Source organism: Leptonychotes weddellii, chromosome 12 (genome assembly GCF_054177405.1).
Source record: "Leptonychotes weddellii isolate Sample4059 chromosome 12, ASM5417740v2, whole genome shotgun sequence".
In the NCBI taxonomy this organism is placed as follows: Eukaryota; Metazoa; Chordata; class Mammalia; order Carnivora; family Phocidae; genus Leptonychotes; species Leptonychotes weddellii.
This window is the reverse complement of record NC_138380.1, coordinates 48,523,699-48,541,322: the sequence shown is the minus strand read 5'-3', so window position 1 is coordinate 48,541,322 and position 17,624 is coordinate 48,523,699. Positions and strand designations below refer to the sequence as shown.

The window sequence follows — 17,624 nt, the reverse complement described above, 5'->3', positions numbered from 1 at the left end:
AAAAAAAAAAAAGAAAGCAGTAATGGCTGTATAAATATCAGATAAAGTAGACTTCATAGCAAAAAATAAAATTACTGGACCGGGACATTATATAATGATAAAAGGGTCAACCCACCTAAGAGATCTAGCAATCCTAAATGTATGTACCAAAGAAGATAGTAATAAAACATGTGATTCAAAAACTGATGGAACCAAAAAGAAAAATAGACAAATTCACAGTTCAAGTTGGAGACCTCATTGCTCCCTTCTGAGAAATTGAAAGAACAAGCAGATAAGAAATTAGCAAGGATATGGAAGGATTCAGTACCATCAACCAGGAGGATCTAATCGACATTTATAGAACACTCCATGCAACAACAGCAGAATTCACATTCTTTTCAAATGCTCATGAAACATAGACCGTGATATATCATATCCTGGACCATAGACAACCTTAACAAATGTAAGAGATGTGAAATGGTACAGAGTATGTTCTTTGTTGACAGTGGAATCAAAAAGAAATCAATAATGGAAACATAATAGGAAAATTTCAGCACTCTGAAACTGAAAAGCACATCTTTAAATATCCCATGAGTCAAAGAAGTAGTCTCAAGGGAAACAAAACATAGAGAACTTAATGAAAATGAAAATAAAACATACCAAAATCTGTGGGAACAGCCAAAGCAGTTCTCAGAGGGAAATTGATCGCACTGAAAATGCATGCATTAAAAAAGGAAAGTGTCAAATTGGTAATCTAGGTTTCCACTTTAAGAACCTAGAGAAAAGAAGAGCAAAATAGTTACAAAGCAACCAGAAAGAAATAATAAAGAGCAAAGTCTATGAAATTTAAAAAATAGAGAAAAATCACTGAAACTAAGTTAATTCTTGAAAGATAAGTGAGAAGGCAAGTTACCATTATCAGGAATAAAATGGGCTACCACTACATCCTCTGCAGACATTAAAAGAATAATAGGCAATATCAAAACAAGAAACAACCTCTACACACATAAATTTGACACCTAGAAGAACTGGACCAATTCCTCAAAAACCAGAACTATTACAAATCATCCAATAAGAAATAACTTTTCAAACTGATGTATAATACTGTATTAGTTTTAGTTGTGCAGCATAGTGAGTTTAGGCATAGATGTAGAAATGATTATCACAATTTTAGGTAACACCCACCCTAAAGAAGAAAAACACTGTGTTAACTGATGCATGCAAAACATTTTACCAAATTCAATGCCCATTTCTGGTAAGAACTCTCAGAAATAGAAACAGAGGGTAAGTGCCTCAATTTGCATGAAGAACATCACCCGAAAGCTACATAATGGTAAACCCATAGCGTATCTTCAGCTGCCCACTCAATATCTGTGCTTAAATATTTGATAGACATCTCAAAATGAACTTGCAAAACTGAACCTCTACCTGTACTCAAACCTGCTCTTGCTGGTCTTCTCCACCTAGTGGGCTCCATGGTGCACAACCTTGGAGTCATTCATGACCTTGTTCTTTTTCTCATGATAAACATCAGGTTCTGTCAGATAAACCCTGAAAATATATCCAGATCTCCTCTCTGGCCCGAATTACTGCATTTGCCCTGAAACTGCTTCCTCAGCCCCTTTCAGGCTCCCTCAGGGTCTGTGTTTCCCCCAGCAGCATGAATGCCTTTTTGGAGCTAAGTCAAACCAGCGCATGTCTCTGGCTAAGACTCTTTCCCATGTCACTAATAAGGACAATTTTGCAGTTGTCAGGATAAAGAAAAAAAAGTCTATAACGACCCTCGAGTAATACTGGCATATTGTTTATGCTTTAATAAGTATTGAGAAACAACTATGTGCTATAAGAACCCCATTAAATATTGGTACTGTAACTCTGAAAACTAAACCTATTCATTATACTCCCAGAGCTTTGAATCCAGGGGCAAATACAGGTAGGCAGTTACCCAGGGTGCTCCGTGCTAGGGTATCTAACGTACAGAGAGCTATGAGAGCATTTGTGAAGGGCCCCTTGCCAAAGGAGGTGCAAGGAAATTGAGAAGGTAACTGAAAGATGAATAGAACTGAAAAATAAGTAGAAATTAAGCAGGTGAAGACTAGGTAAAAAGAAAGGGATTAGTGGGAAATTGTATCCTGCAGAGAGAGAGGATGTGACAAGGCAGGTGTCACAGGATCCTAGTGTGTAAAGGGAGGAAGGTGCTGGAATAGTTCAGAGCAATAAATGTGGTCCAGATCACATAGGGTTTTGTAGAGTATGGTAAGACTTTGAGACGTTATCTTAAAAAATAAAGTCTTATGATTTGGAGAATTAAAAATTAGAGTGACAGGGGAACCTGGGTGGTTCGGTTGGTTAAGTGTCTGCCTTTAGCTCAGGTCATGATCCCCAGGGGTCCTGGGATTGAGCCCTTAGTCAAGTCGGGCTCACTGCTCAGGGGGGAGCCTGCTTCTCCCGTCCCGATTGTGCTCTATCCTCGCTATCTCTCTCTCAAATAAAATCTTTAAAAAAAGAGGGACAAGATCTCTATTTTAGAAAGCTTATTTCAATGGCACTTTGAGGAATTATTCAGAGAGACAGTAATAGAGGCAGAGAAAGTAGTTGGAAAGTGATTAGCAGAAATCCCGGTGAGTGGTGATGGTGATTTAGACCAGAGTGACACCTGGAGACAGGAAGCATAGTGGACGTGTTCAAGAGGTGGTTAAGAGAGCAAAGGAGATGGCCAAAATTTGTTTGGGTGTCTTAAAAGAGCTGCTTTATAGAGTAGATGGTGAACTGAGATTTGTGCAAGATGAGTTTGAATTATCTGTGGGACTTGATGGGGAGAGGTGCCTTTGGCCGTTCTGAATTTGGCTTGAATGAGTAAAACAGAGTTTGGGAGAGAGGGAGAGATAGTTGGGATAGAGATTTGCATTTTCCCCTCACTGAGATGTTAAGTGCTATGTGTTTAAATAATATTTGAGCATCTTAAGTTGTAAGTTTCTTGTTGCCATACTGAGAGGAGGGCTAAGTTAGGCTTGTTACGACTTGTTGGGAGATTGTGTTTACTTTTAAAAGTGATGCTTGGATGAAGAGACTGTGTCTCATTCAGACCTGGAGACTTCCTCTTGATGCTAAATATAACATTGTGGTGTATGACACACAGTGCCCTAGGACGTTGCCATTACACTCTGTTCTCGGGGCGTGTTAGAATCCACACAAGGGGGCAGTCCTTCATAGAAACATAGAAACATCATGGTTGCCAGGCTTTAAATTCTGATTCCACCAATTAGCAATGGTGTGACTGTGGGCAGATGATTTAACTTCTCTGAGTTTGTTTTGTCACCTATAAAATGGAAACAGTATTACCTACATCATGTGTTGTGCAAATTGAGTTAAAAATGTACAGCATTTAGGACAGAAAACTGAATGTTAGCTGTCATTACGGCCGTTATTAATAGATGAGGCTTAATTTAGGTAGGTAATAGAGGACTTCATTACATTAAACGTGTGGCAGTTTGACTGGAAAGCCCAAAGTGCGTGTGAATTTCTGGGACTTCTTCACTGTGAATTGCACTGCCCTGCGGATGATAGTTACTCTCTGATGGTTTCGTTCTTTCTGATTATGAGAGTGGATGGTTAGTGTGAAGAGGAAACTGGGGGTTGTTAACTGCATATTAACACACTGGGCAAATGGAAGAGCATTGAGTTTCATCTTTATCACTAACGGTGCTTTCTTACAGACCTGTGATTTTACTCCTCACCTGAAGAACTAGTGTTGCTTGCTAGGCTTTCCGCTCCATGAAAAACAAAACAAACAACTTTCCTATTGAAACTTAAACTGAAGTTGTGATGAGAATGGGTTCTTTTTGATTTTTGGAAAAGCTTTGCTTTATCATTGATAATCAGAATGGATTGGGAGAGGGCTGGCAGACTGGTGGGTCAGAGTGCTGACGTTGGGGTCTGGGCAGTGAGAAGGACAGGGGAAACATGGGCTGGCAGTGCTAAAGGCTCCGTGTTCCTCTAAGACTGCCATTTTGAACAGTTAGTCAGATGCAGCTCTTTGTTGATAGTCCCTGGAATCCTGCTATGAAACATGCATTGGGAGAGATGGGGCAGGGGAGGGGAAGGGAGGGAAGAGGCGGTGGAAGGGTGAGACAGGGAGGGAGAGGGAGGAAAGGAGGTGTGTCATGCCCACGTGATGGCTATTTTCGCTGTGGGAAACTTTCCTGTAAACTATTTTACTTTGAATCTTACAGGAATTTGAAAGTGATTATGTTGTGTTTAAGTCCAAAACTTTGGATTTTGACAGAAGGCTTGGGACGATTCTTTGCGAAGGTTTCTTTAACAGCAACGGTTTAGAAGCTGCATTTAAGGTTAGTTCTGAAGAAGCTATCATTAAAAAAATACAAATGAATAATTTTGACTGTTAGATGAAAGGAGTGAATACGTTCCTTTCTGACCCAGCTAAACAACTAGTCACATCCTGTTTGTATTCACCTCACTGAATTAAATTTTACATAAGGCACTAATGCATGATGTTTACGTGGGGCAAGGTCAGTTTTAGGACTTTGGACTATTGATCTTTTCTCAAATTCAGAGTTTTAGCTCTCGTTACCTTTAGAACTAGTTTGGCATAGCCTATGAAATCCTGATTCCAAATTAAGCCACCGTGAAAAGTGAAAAATACCTGTTCATGGAAGATTTTCTCTGTACCATTGTTTACATATGTTGGGTTCACCCGCCCACTTCATTACTCTGACTGAAACAAATAGCAGTTGGTATAATACATTCCGTCAGGCATAAGACACCGTTGGTGATCAGGCACGCCATTATTTTGTATATAAATAAAATGCTGCCCAAAAAATTATTCCATCGATTATATAACATAGTCCACTTTCAGATGTTAAGACGTGAAGAAATGTTGGACAGAGAATTAAAGAAATGCAATATGGTATTTATGTATTCCGAATTGCATTAATAAAAAACGCACCTTCTTAGACCTCCCAAATGGACAACTTAAGATGTGGGAAAGAGGGACACCGTGCAAAACTTTCTTGTCAAAGGAAAGAACTGCAAGTGAGGTGTAAAACCAGATGACATCCCAAAAGAGGAATGGAGGCTTCTGTTTCCAAAGAAGTACACTGGGGATCATGGGCATAATTCATTGAAAATGGCTGTGCAAAACAATAGCACAGACCCAGACTTTATATGGGATACTGTTTGATTTTGACCTTCAAATTCACATGATGGGTCAGGTGGTGGTGAAGGTGCAAGTATCTCCTGGCCCCTGTCGAGCATTTTAACACGAAGAATTCACAAGGATTGGGGCCTGGGTGGTTCAGTCGGTGACTTGTCTGATTCTTGATCTCAGCTCAGGTCTCGATCTCAGGGTTGTGAGGTCAAGTCCCCTGTTTAGTTCCACATTGGTCATGGAGCCTACAAAAAAAATTCATAAGGATGAAATGGTTCTTTGTTTTGTAAGAGCTGGTAGATGAAACTGAGTTGCTGTTGGCCCAAATATATATCTTATTATTGTAAAATTAAGCTGCCTGTGATTCCATCTCTCAGAAATTTGTCTTTGGCTACATATATGTATATGTATCCGTTTGACAAGAGTGACATCAGAGGCTGACCCTCTTCAGTAACCTTTTTCACTTAGGAATGGATCAGAAACGTTTTCTTGGTTTTAGAGCAGAATTCAGTATTTTGTAATGGCTCCACAGTGTATCATACTCTCTGTTGCTGGACCTACTTTGCTTTCATGCTTTTATAAATAACAGGACGAAAGAATGTAGATTGTTCCCTTTACAGAGGCTCCTACTTTTTCTAATTCAAGTCTCTCTCCTTCCCGTAGCACAGCTGTTGATAGGGATTCTGTTCTAGTACATGCCACTTATTTTTTCTAAACTACTTTATCTTTTTGTCATGTTTTTTGTCTTTAACTTTGCACCTATTTGTATCTTGTCTGTGGAAACATATAGCATCAGCCCCTGCCCAGTAGCTCTGCAGGGGTGGGACATCATGTCACAGTTTGTGTTCTATTTAGATCCCTGTCTTCAGTGTCTTATAAAGCAGATGTCTAATAACTGCTTGAGGTTGGGGGGATGGATTGGTAGTCAAAGTACTGGAATGACTCACGGATGAGGTTTAAACTGCAGGAAGAGTCATGGTGGAAGAGAAAAAATTACAGAATGGCATCTTGAGGAAAAAATGATGTCTACCATAGGTACAGGATGATGAACTCTGACCATGTGCCATTGGGTGACAGGGAATAAATATTTGCAGACGGTTCTCTGGAGACCATGATTCATGCCTGCTCTCGGCAAAGACATGACCAGGAAGGGCACTGGGACCAGACACTATTCTACTTGAATAGGAAACTGTGGTTCAAAGCCTACAGTGTTGGCACTCAATAAAAAACAAAACGAAGCAAAACACTAGTGGATGTTCCTCTAAAATTTACAGCATGTCTACATGAAGGTAGACTGAAATGTCTAAGATGAAGTATCCAGAAAAGTCTTCGGACAGTAAAATTGAAAGCTATAAAATTGTGAAGTGTACAGTGGTTCAGGTGGCAACATTTAAAACATCTTGGAAAGAGGCAAACCCAGGAAAACTATAAATAGGTACTACTTGAATAGTAGCAAGGGCATTATGAAAAGCCATGTTACGGAGTGCAACTGAGGAGTAGAAGAAAAGGTAGACCGTGCAGATCTCAGATGGGACTGTCAGGGAAAGAAGCATGTGGTAGGAGTCCATTTTTAATCTTTGTGGGTTGATAGGAAGGAAAATGTCTATAGTCTTCACAAAATAGCTCTCAGTTTCGTGAGGACATGGAAGCAGGAGGTCCACCTGACCCTTGTTCTCTTCCCATAGGGTAGTTTTTCTTTATCGGTGATGCTGAAAAATTATGACAATGTGTACTACCTAAAAGGTTAAGGTTTCCTTACTACTCTTTTCTGGCCTTATAGCCTCCCAAAAGAATATTTTTTCTGTGTCTTTTCCCTTTTGTACTTGGAGTCAAGTCCCACTAAGCATATCAGCTAGGCAAGATAGATGCAGCTGGAGAGCTTCTGGTATTTCAATCGTGGTCAGGATGTTAAGTGTTTGAAAAGAACAAATTGGCGAAGTAAATACATTTCCCTGGTGTTGGTGGATTGCACTTCTTTGTTAAATCTGTGAGTCAGTGTTTGCTTTTGATTGTTAACATGAAACCCAAAGTCAACAAGAGTGGTTGAAAGAAGAAAGTTAATAAGCATTTTGCTAGGGAGCAACTAACCAAGAAGGTTTTAAAATATTTAGCAGTTTCTCTACTCTTATAATTGATATTACCCGGGGCGGGGGAGGGGAAGCCAAATGTGTCTAAACTGACCTCTAAGATATGGTTTGATTTACATATTCATTGTACAATTTTTTCACCTGTTTTTTTTTTTTCAGTGAATTTAGTTGATGTAAATATTTAGAGAATGTTAACGATGAAGCTATTTTTAAAGAAAACAGGTTTTCCCCCCATTATTTTACTTTAATTGCAGTGTAAGTAATATACAGTGTTACGTTAGTTTCAGGTGTACGATGTAGTGAGTCAGCAGTTCTGTACATTACTCAGTGCTCATCGTGTCTCTCTCTAATCCCTGTCACCTATTTCACCCATTCCCCCCATCCACCTCCCTCTAGTAACCATCAGTTCTCTATAGTTGAGTCTGTTTTGTTTGTTTCTCTTTTTTCCTTTGCTTTGTTTCTTAAATTCCACATATGAGTGAAATTGTAGGGTATTTGTCTTTCTCTGCATGATTTGTTTCTCTTAGCATTATACACTCTAGATCCATCCATGTTGCAAATGGCAAGATTGCATTCTTTTTTTAGGGCTGAGTAATATTCCATTGAATACATATACACCGCTTCATTATCCATTCATCTCTTGATGGGCTCCTTCCATATTTGGCTATTGTAAATAATACTACAGTAAACATAGTGGTGCATATATTTTCAAATCTGTGTTTTCATACTCTTTGGATGAATACCCAGTAGTTCTATTCTTAATTTTGTGATGACACTCCATCCTGTTGTCCACAGTGACTGCACCAGCTTCCATTCCCACCAACAATGCACGAGGGTTCCTTTTTTCTCCACATCCTTGTCAACAGTTGGTGTTTAAAGAAAACAAATTTTGAGGAACACCTATTATTTCCCTAAGAGGAGTAACGAAACTTTCTTTTTGGCCATGTTGCTAACAAGGCACAGACCATGGTATATGGTTTTCTGCCCTCTTGATTATATTTTACTTTGAGGAGGTATCTTTTTTTCTTTTTTTAAGATTTTATTTATTTGAGAGAGTGTGTGCTTGAGAGACCACGAGCTGGTGGGCAGGGGGGAGAGGGAGAAGCAGGCTCCCCGCTGAGCAGGGAGCCCGACGCGGGGCTCGATCCCAGGAACCCAGCATCACGACCTGAGCCAAAAGCAGACACTGAAGCGACTGAGCCACGCAGGCGCCCTGAGGAGTTACCTTCTTTTAAAGAAATCTCTATATAACAGGCCTACTAACTAATATTGTACGAATCCCACACAGAGTCAGCAAGTAACAGAATCATTTCCAGTGGCACCGTGGCTGTTGAGAGCCCACAGAGGGGAGCACAGAGCCCGGGGCCAGACTGCCTGGTGTCAGATGCTGGCTCTAGCGCTAGCTGTGTGAACTTGGGGAGCTTCCTCCCTCCCCACAACTCCGTTCTCTTACCTGAAACCTGTCATAACAGCAATTTAAGGCCATTAAAATAGAGTACCTGGCACCTTGTCAGCCTTATATAAACACTGCTTGTACAGAAACAAGCATTTTAATTACATTATTGTGCTCGCAAAGAAGGCTGTCTCATGCCGGCGCACAGAAGGACCCACATGGGGTAGAGAATAAGGCAGGAGGCTAATGGAAATCCCAGGTTAGGCTCCGCAGGCAGCTGAGCTTTGCGGAAGCTGGTGGTGAAGGTGAGTTTGGATCTGAGTGGGGGGCACGGACTGAGCGAGGAGAGTTTCAGGACTTTTACTTGTCTGCTTGCTGGTACTGTGTGTTCCTGCTTCAGTCCATGTGTCTCCCCCCTGCCCTGCCCCCCCAGTCTCCCTACTCACTGCCTTCCTCTGCTTGCTAATAGTTCTTGCTCCCTCATAATTTCGCTTCCATAGGTTCAGCCTGCCATGCCCTAGTTCTCTTCCTGAGGAGGAGAGAATGTGATTAGTTCAAGGCATCAGTTTGAGGTAGGACATTCCTGTCAAAGGAACTGTCTGCCTGGGGGGTGGTTGTCCTTGCCACAGGTCACTGCTGCTGCCCCAGGCCACAGTGTTGGGGTGGCTGGGTGGTGTGGCATGGGACGTGGGCTGCCACAGACCGGACAGTCCCAGTAACTGATCCATTCAGTGTAATTATTAATGGTATGACCTGGAGGTCCTCGACGTGGATATTCTAGATCAAAAGAGTACCTGTGTAGGAGGGGAGAACAAAGAAAGATGAGATATACATTTTGCTTCTGATTTTGTATCTGCAAGCATCTTCTCAAACATTTCCTGGCACCCAGCAGGAAGAAGTAATGTTATCTGTGAGCAGGGATTGCCGACAGATCGTAGTTAATTTCTGACTCCTCTCATTTTCTGCTGAGAAAGGGAGGTTACATTTAATATTTGTTTTTATTGGAAATGTGTCTTAGATTTGGAGCTATTTCAGGATTCTTGTAGGGTTCTAGATTTTTGCTTTAACTCTAAGCATGTAGGAGGTGTAATGGGGAAAATAACTGAGTATCTGCATTAAAAATCCACAGTTCTTAACCTTTCAACTTTGATTTTTACAGCTTTTGACCATATTTGGGAATTTTCTAGAGAAACCAGTTGTCATGGAAATTTTCAGCCCACATTACAGCACACTGCTGCACATGTTTAACACAGAGTTGGATATGTGTAAGCAATTGTATGATGAACACGTGAAACAGGTAAGTAGGGCATGAAGTTGAGCACATCCGCAAGCATCATTTTTGTGGGTAATGGCCATCCACTAGAACTTTATTTAATGATACCTAAAGATGAGATAGTGACAGTAAACCTTTTATGCCTTTATTTAAATGGTTTCCTTATGCAGATGAAGAACCTGCTTTAGGACCATAACTCAACTAATCAGGTTACTTAACACATACATTTTATGTCTTTGCACTGTGAAACCACCGAAATGAACAACTGCTTTCAAGGTTGGAATGCACTCTGATTAAACATGCCCTTCCTTCCTCTTCACCAAAATATAATTCTGCAGATTGAACGTGGAAATGTAGTTCTTCACCGGAATATGCCATTTACTGCAGGCAACATCAAATGGGCTAAAGAGGTCTTTGAACGACTTCAGACTTTCTGGTCCAACTTTGCATCTCTCCGGTATTTGTGAGTTATTAGGCCTATTTCATGGTAAAAATGATCCTAATGAGACAGGCAGTTTTTATAGAGGGCAGTGAACTGTTCATTTTAGCACTTGAGGATTTCCTTGGCTGAGTTCCCTGAGATGACTTCATCCCCATGGTTTTAGAATACATTCACTGGGACGCTTAAAACTTCCATACGTTTCCCTGTTGTAGGTCCTTACATGTTTTCTTCTCACTTTTCCTTTGCACCCACAGTATGTTGGTAGTTTTTGGTTCCTTTTCTTCAGTAACTAGCACTACTTTTATTTTGCAAATTAATGTACCTTCCTCTTGTCTTTGTAGGAATTGGTAACTTTCTGCTATTGATGTTGAGTGGAACTCTCTGGAGTTCCATTCATTTCATAATGCTATCTTATAAGGCAAAGACCATTCATAAGCATTATTTGGCTTTTCTTGTTTCTATTCCTGTTTTTTATAGTGCATTTTATTATACTTTCTATTGTATATTTCCTTGTAAAGTAGTTAAGCTGAAATCTAATATGTAGGAAAGTAGAAAAATCCTATTCCTACAGATTCTCGGAAAGTCCTGATGATGCCTTAGTTTATCAGAAGTATATTGAAATGACTGCTTTGCTAGAGCAATTTGAAAATTGTATCTATAATGAATGGAAAAGTAACGTGGATGAAATCTGTGACTTCAATTTGAATCAACCCTTGATTAAATTCAGTGCCATAAATGGGCTTCTCAGTGTCAACTTTGACCCACAGGTAGGGGTTTGATATTTTTAAGTTGTTTTATAGATGCCATTTTTATCACAAGTATATTCCTGATATTTCCAGTGATTTATATTTAATTTGGGGAGAATGTCAGTCCTGTGAGGATTATAACTGAAAATAACTTCTAATAGGTCTTTGTTTTAGAGATTTGTTTCCCAAATACTATATTAATTCCTCTCTTTTTTTTTTGGCCTTGTAATTACCATTTCCACCTTTACTGGACAATGAGCTGAGAGTAGGGTGCATTTCATTTTATCTTTGTGTCCTGTGCTTCTAGTGTAGTGTTGGGCACTTGGTAATACTTAATAAACGTTAACTCAATTGAATGTAATCATTAGTCTTTTATAAGAGTTTTCTGGCTTGGATTAGATTTGTAGCACATTTACCAGTGTTTTCAGTTAATTAGAATTTTATCATGTAAGGTTTGGGGAGTCCACAAAATGTATGGAATGAGAATATCCTTCAAAGCGTCAGTAAACTGTAATATGCTGGTTAAATAGGTTATTTTTATGAAACAGTTTTCCAAAAAACATAAAACAACATCTAAATGCCCCAAGTAATATGAACAGTTAAATATACTCAGGATGAAAATTACCTTTATTGAAGATCCTTTTTTTTTCCCTATGATAAACCACCTAACAGAGAAATTTCATAGATTCTCTGAATAAGTTTATTTTCTTAAAATTGCATTACATGTTATGTAATAATGAAAGTGCAGAAACTTCAATATTGTAGCAGAAGGGACTATACCTCTAAATCACTGTGTGTATATATTTATATATAATGTACTATATGTGCATATATCTGATAAATGATATCTATGTAGGTACATATATATTTTAACCTGTCTCCAACTTTGAGAGCTTGGTAGGAGGCACAAAATAAGCTTTCTTCTCTACTTAAAAGAATATGCTTAACAGGAAAGGGCACACATATGAAAATAACTATTTGTAAGTTGCCATTACAAAAAAATTAGTAAGCATTTGGCTAATTTTTTTAGACAGTGAAGATTATATGCTGTTTTTTAGCGACTGCCCTGTCTTTTGTGTCAGTTCAAATATATGTCTAGGTAAGTAGTGAGGAAGTAAGCCTCCCTGGATCTGTCTGTCATAATCTGCACCAAATTCTCATCTGTTGTCCTAAGATAGTACACAGAGTAGCATCATTTAATTATGTTTACAAAACTTAGCACACATATATAAATATATGACCGAGAGAACTTAGGATTTCTTCCACCTCTGATTTCATAAAACCAACTTAACAAACTAAATGCCTGAGATGTTTCAGGGATAATTCCTGTGATTTATGTATGGTACTAGTTCACCTGTGGTGTGACAGCCTAAGGAAGTCAACTGGTTTACCTTCTAAACGTGTTATGCAGTCTGTTCCTCAGAACCTGTGATTTAGAGGTATAGTCCCTTCTGCTACAACATGACACACTCATTCCTAAAAAATCACTGTGCTGTGAAAGATTGCACAATAAAAAGTACAGAGCTTATGGGGAAAATGGGGGCTAGGGCTCTCGTACTTCAAAGCTGTCAGCAGTGCATTAGAAAAACAGGAACCTACAAAAACAGCATTTTATACATTTTAAATGGCTAAGTCATACATAAAAACTACAGTAAATATGACACTTCGCCTTGACAAAGACTGGAAGTTTGCTCATGGAAGTGGGTGTTGGGTAGGTGACGATTTGTGCATTGCTGTGAAGTGATGGAAGGAGGGTTATCGATATCTGGCAGAAAGTTGAACCCCTACACATGAACGGGCGTGGCGCATCGTACTTGAGTGAACTGAGGTGCTTGGTGGCTCCTGGCATATGAGCGTTTTGCATATTTCTAAGCCTTTCAGTTGAGTTAGGTGCAGTTTTTAGCATTTACCTAGTTTCTTGCTAATGAAAATTGCAGATCAGCACAGAGAAAATTTGTTGTATGTCCACATTGCTAGTCTATCAGTTGTATTGGAACAAATTTATGTTTTCAAAACAAACGTTGTGACAGAAAGAACAGTTCTGGGAAAAGATGGAGGTCCGTGTACAACCTTCCATCTCACAGCTTGGTGTGCACGTGTTGCTGTCTTTTGCCTGAATTCTTTCTCTGACTGTGGACCATAGCCATAAATAACATTGTTATTTATACTTCTGTATCACAAGAATGTACGATGACTGCTTTTAAAAACCATATGAAACAACAGCCTCTTCACCTTGACAATTGGAAAATACTGTAATCATTGGATGAAATTTTAAGTGTTTGGATTTTAACACGTGTTAAAAGAGAATGTCATTCATAAAATACATAATCCTTGATTTTCTTTTAATAGCTCGTGGCTGTTTTGAGAGAGGTGAAATACCTTTTGATGCTGAAGAAATCTGACATACCGGATTCAGCGTTAGCCATCTTCCAAAAAAGAAACACTATTTTAAAGGTGAGTGTTTGTAGATATTCTTTGAACAGACGTATTTTGATTCATAATTATGAACATGTAGACCTATAATACTTTCGTGCCTCTAATATATGTAGCTTTAACACATTTGACCCTTTCTGTTTCGGGGTTTCCTTTTGCTCAGTACATTGGAAATCTTGAACTTGTTGTGCAAGGATATAATAAGTTGAAGCAGACCCTCCTGGAAGTGGAATATCCTCTGGTGGAAGATGAGCTGAGGGCCGTGGATGAGCACCTGGAGACAGCTGCGACATCGCTCACGTGGCGGGATGACTGCTGGGGGTACATTGAGAGGGCGAAGGCGGCCACGTCTGCGTTGGCATGCAGAGTGGAACTCACGCAGAGCAACGTGAAGGTGATCCAGAAAACCATGAAGGCTTGGGCGGAGTGTACACTCCTTCCCAGGAGGGAGCCCAGAAGAGAGACTACCTTGACTTTGGAGGACAACGGTGATTTGTTTACTAAAAAATACAGGCAAATTCAAGAAGATGGCTGCAGGATACATAACTTGGTGGAGGTAATGGCTTTTGAGGTTTGGAAATTGAAGATCTTTTCAGTTAGTTGAGAAAAGAGCAGACATACTCAACCTAATAATGTAGGGTTTTTTTAATTGCGCCTGAGGGAGCTTTATGTATGGTTTTGTTCAGCATTTAAAATGGAGGAATTTGCATGGCTCGCCTGTAACTTCTGCAGTCCTTGCTTCTTTTCATTCCTGAGCGAAGAGATTGGAGTGTGAGATATATTGGTGAAACGGAAAGCCTAGAGATGGGATCCTTGTCTTGGTCCTAGCTACATGCTCTTTCGGATGCTGTTGATAGCTGGCACGGTTTGTGAAGTGCCCGTAGGTGCCAACCATCTTGTCCACATCACCTTGTGCAACCCTCTCAACCTTCTCCTGAGGGTGGACAGTAGTCACTCTCCTTTTAACAAATATTTGAGTTTTAAAAACAGTAACAGGCACTATTCTAGAGTTGTCAATTGCAGAGAAGACAAAATAAAACAAATGAAACAAGGCAGAAAAAGAAAACTCAACCAAACAAAAAAGTCCCTCATCTCTTGGACCTTACATTCTAGTTGGCCAAGGTAGAGAAAATAACATATACAGAATAGGAGAAATGGTGAAAAATACAGCAGGTAGGATAGGGAATCATTGGTATGGGGTGTATTTTATATGAGGTGGTTTGAAACGCTTCTGTGCTAAGGTAGTAGTTCTGCAGAGAACTGAAAGAGAAAGAGAATGAGCCATGTGGATATCAGGAGAAGGATGTTCTAGGTAGCAAAAAGTACAGAAGTTTGAGGAAGGAGCACAGTTGGTCTGTCCAAGGATCAGTTAGAGAGCCAGCATGCCAGAAGCAGAATTTGCAAGGGGAATAGTAGTAGTTGATGAAGCTTGGAAGGGACTGAGGACACATATGTGGGATTGACAGGCCGTTCTGAGAACTTGGGTTTTTACTGTAAGGTGAAATAGCAGCCAGACACTCTCTACTCAAAGGTTAGCTCTGTTGAGTGTAAATCAGAGGGGAGCAAGGGGGTGGTAGGAGGTAGACCTTTGAGAGATTATTTTAGTAATTCAGGTGATAATGGCTTGGGTCAGAATGGTAGGCATAGAAGCTGTCATGCTCTGGATATATTTTGAAAGTAGAGCCAACAGGATTTGCTGTGATGAGTCAGGAGAGAAGTCAAAGATGAGTTCAAATTTTTTGGTCTGAGCAACTGGAAAATTGGAGTTTGCCTTTACTGATATGGGGAGAACTGTGATAGAGTGGATTTTGAATGGAAAAGAGGGGCTTTGGTTTAGGCCATGTTGGTTAGAGATGCATGCCCAAGGGATTATTTCGAGTAGGCTGGCACTGCAGTCAAGGCTGGGGTTTGGGGTAAGAAGTCCAGGCCAGTGACATAGAATTGAGAGTCATATGTGAAGCCATGGACTTTGATGAGTTTGTGTAGGGTTTAATCATAGATAGACAAGAAGTCCAAGGCCTGACCTTGAAGTCCTCTCTGAGGCCAGGGAGAAAGGGAGGGTCCAGCACGGGATGCTGAAAAGGAGGCCAGTGAAGCAGAAGGAAAATCCAGAGAGATGCTCTCCTGGAAAGCAAGTCAAGAAGACATTCCAAGGAGGAGGAAGCATTTGACTTTGTCCCATCCTGATTCAGGAGCTGAAAGTGAGGGCCGAGGTTGGCAGCCAGATGTTGCCCCGTGGAAGCCGTTGGTGACTGACAGAGCTAACTTGATACAATGGAAGCCAGAATGGAGTGGCTGACAAGAACGGGAGAAATGGGACCAGAAGGCCACTCAGCTCCTGAGGAGCTCTGAGGTGGCAGGGACCTAAAACTCCGCAGTGCCTGGGGCATGTGAGGGATGGGGAGGATTTTATTTTTAATGTCAGTAGGTGTTTCTGAGGGGTGGTATGTTGATTGGAATGATCTAGTAGAGGGGAAATAATTGTTGGAGGAAAGTCCTGGAAGGAAAGGGGTTCTGTAAATACATGTGGAAGTCGGCTGTAGATAGGAACTTGGAGAGTTCATCTGTAGTAACAGGAGGGTGGGGGGCAGAGCACAGGAATGTGGTGCTCACAGGGGGGGCAACTCCAGTGAGGGAGATGTGGGGAAGTTCATTTTTTAAAGAGCATACTCTGCATTTCCTTCTTGAGTATGTTCGTTATATGGAATCATCTCTGTAGATGGATACAGTCCTCAGACCATGACACTCTCCTTTGGGCAGGGCACCAACACCCCTCACCACACACACACACACACACACACACACCCCACCCCCGCCCCCGCTCCCCACCGTCACAAAGCACTATGGCCTGGGGTTTGCCCTGGAGGAGGTCCGAAACCAGGGTTTTTAGTCTTGTGCCTTCCAGAAACCAGGCCTGAATTTCCTCATGCGTAAAGTGAAGACATTTGTCTCTGGGCTCATTCTCAGTGGGAGAACGAGCAATGGACTATGGTTTTTCTACTGAAATTGACTATAACCAATTATGTAGTTTAGTGTTCCATTATCATTCACTTCTTTAGGAAATATTTAAGGTGAGCCTCCTATGGGCCCAGTATCCTTTTAGCTTCTGGAGATACTTGAGTGAACAGAAGAAAGACCCTTGCTTCTGTGGAGCTCCCATCGTAGTGAGGGGAGAGACGTCAGCAAAGCAGATGGAAGGCAGGGATGGTAGAATTGGTTGAGTGCTGCAGAACCAAGATGAAATTAGAGCAGGACGCAGGAGGTTCCGAGTGCTGGGCTGGGGGTGATGAGGAGAGGCCTCAAGGAGAAGGTTTTAATGAGGAGAGGCCTCAAGGAGAAGGTTTTAATGAGGAGAGGCCTCAAGGAGAAGGTAAGATGAAAGCCAAGTTACAGCGTCAGCGCAGGGGGCCGGTGGGGAAGGAGTCTTCCAGGCAGAGGAAACCCGCATCGGGGAGGAAGGTGCCGGGTGTCTGGTGCAAAGCCACGAGGTGACGGTGGCACCGCTAGGGGAGTGGCGGGGTGCAGGGGACAGTGAGCTCAGGTCAGATGCTCGTGGGCTGTGAGGAGGGGCTGGAGGGGCCGGGCACATCAGGGAGGTCCTCACGGGCCTTTGTACAGACTTCGGCTTTTACTCTGAGCTATGTGGGGAGCTCATTGCAGGACTTGAAAGACAGGAGAGGAAACATGATCTAACTTGGATTTGGAAGAGAGTCTGGCTGTCGTGTTGAAAGTGGAGCCCAGGTGAGGCACAGGGCCTGGGGGGTTACCGTGGCAGTGACCTAGGTGACAGACGTGTGGTGCCTGGACTGGGCCCATAACGATGGAGGTGATTAGGAGTGGCTGGATTCTGGGTATATTTTAAGTAGAACGAACAGAATCTCCTACCAGGCTGGATGTGGAGCATTGTAGGAGGAGGCATTGAGGATTATTCTAAGAATTTGTTCCCCTCAGAGAATAAGGTTGGAGTTTTTCTGCTAATAAATTGTCTCTCTTCTTTTTTCCTCAAGTCAAAAACTAAACAACTCTGGAGTCCTTGTTCTCAGTGTGAGAAGAGAGGAGAGGTTCCAACTTGAGGGAAGTCAACTTCCAAACAGGGATGAAATG

General features: G+C 41.2%; 1 protein-coding gene across 1 annotated transcript in view; it reads left to right on the top strand.

The window, feature by feature from the left end:
- DNAH11 (dynein axonemal heavy chain 11) overlaps positions 1 to 17,624 on the top strand; it is a 281,936-nt gene that overhangs the window by 35,340 nt on the left and 228,972 nt on the right. Inside the window, 6 exon segments of the mRNA XM_081800433.1 lie at positions 4,212 to 4,328; positions 9,786 to 9,923; positions 10,238 to 10,362; positions 10,913 to 11,108; positions 13,437 to 13,541; positions 13,684 to 14,076. Coding sequence (XP_081656559.1) covers positions 4,212 to 4,328; positions 9,786 to 9,923; positions 10,238 to 10,362; positions 10,913 to 11,108; positions 13,437 to 13,541; positions 13,684 to 14,076 — 1,074 coding nt within the window.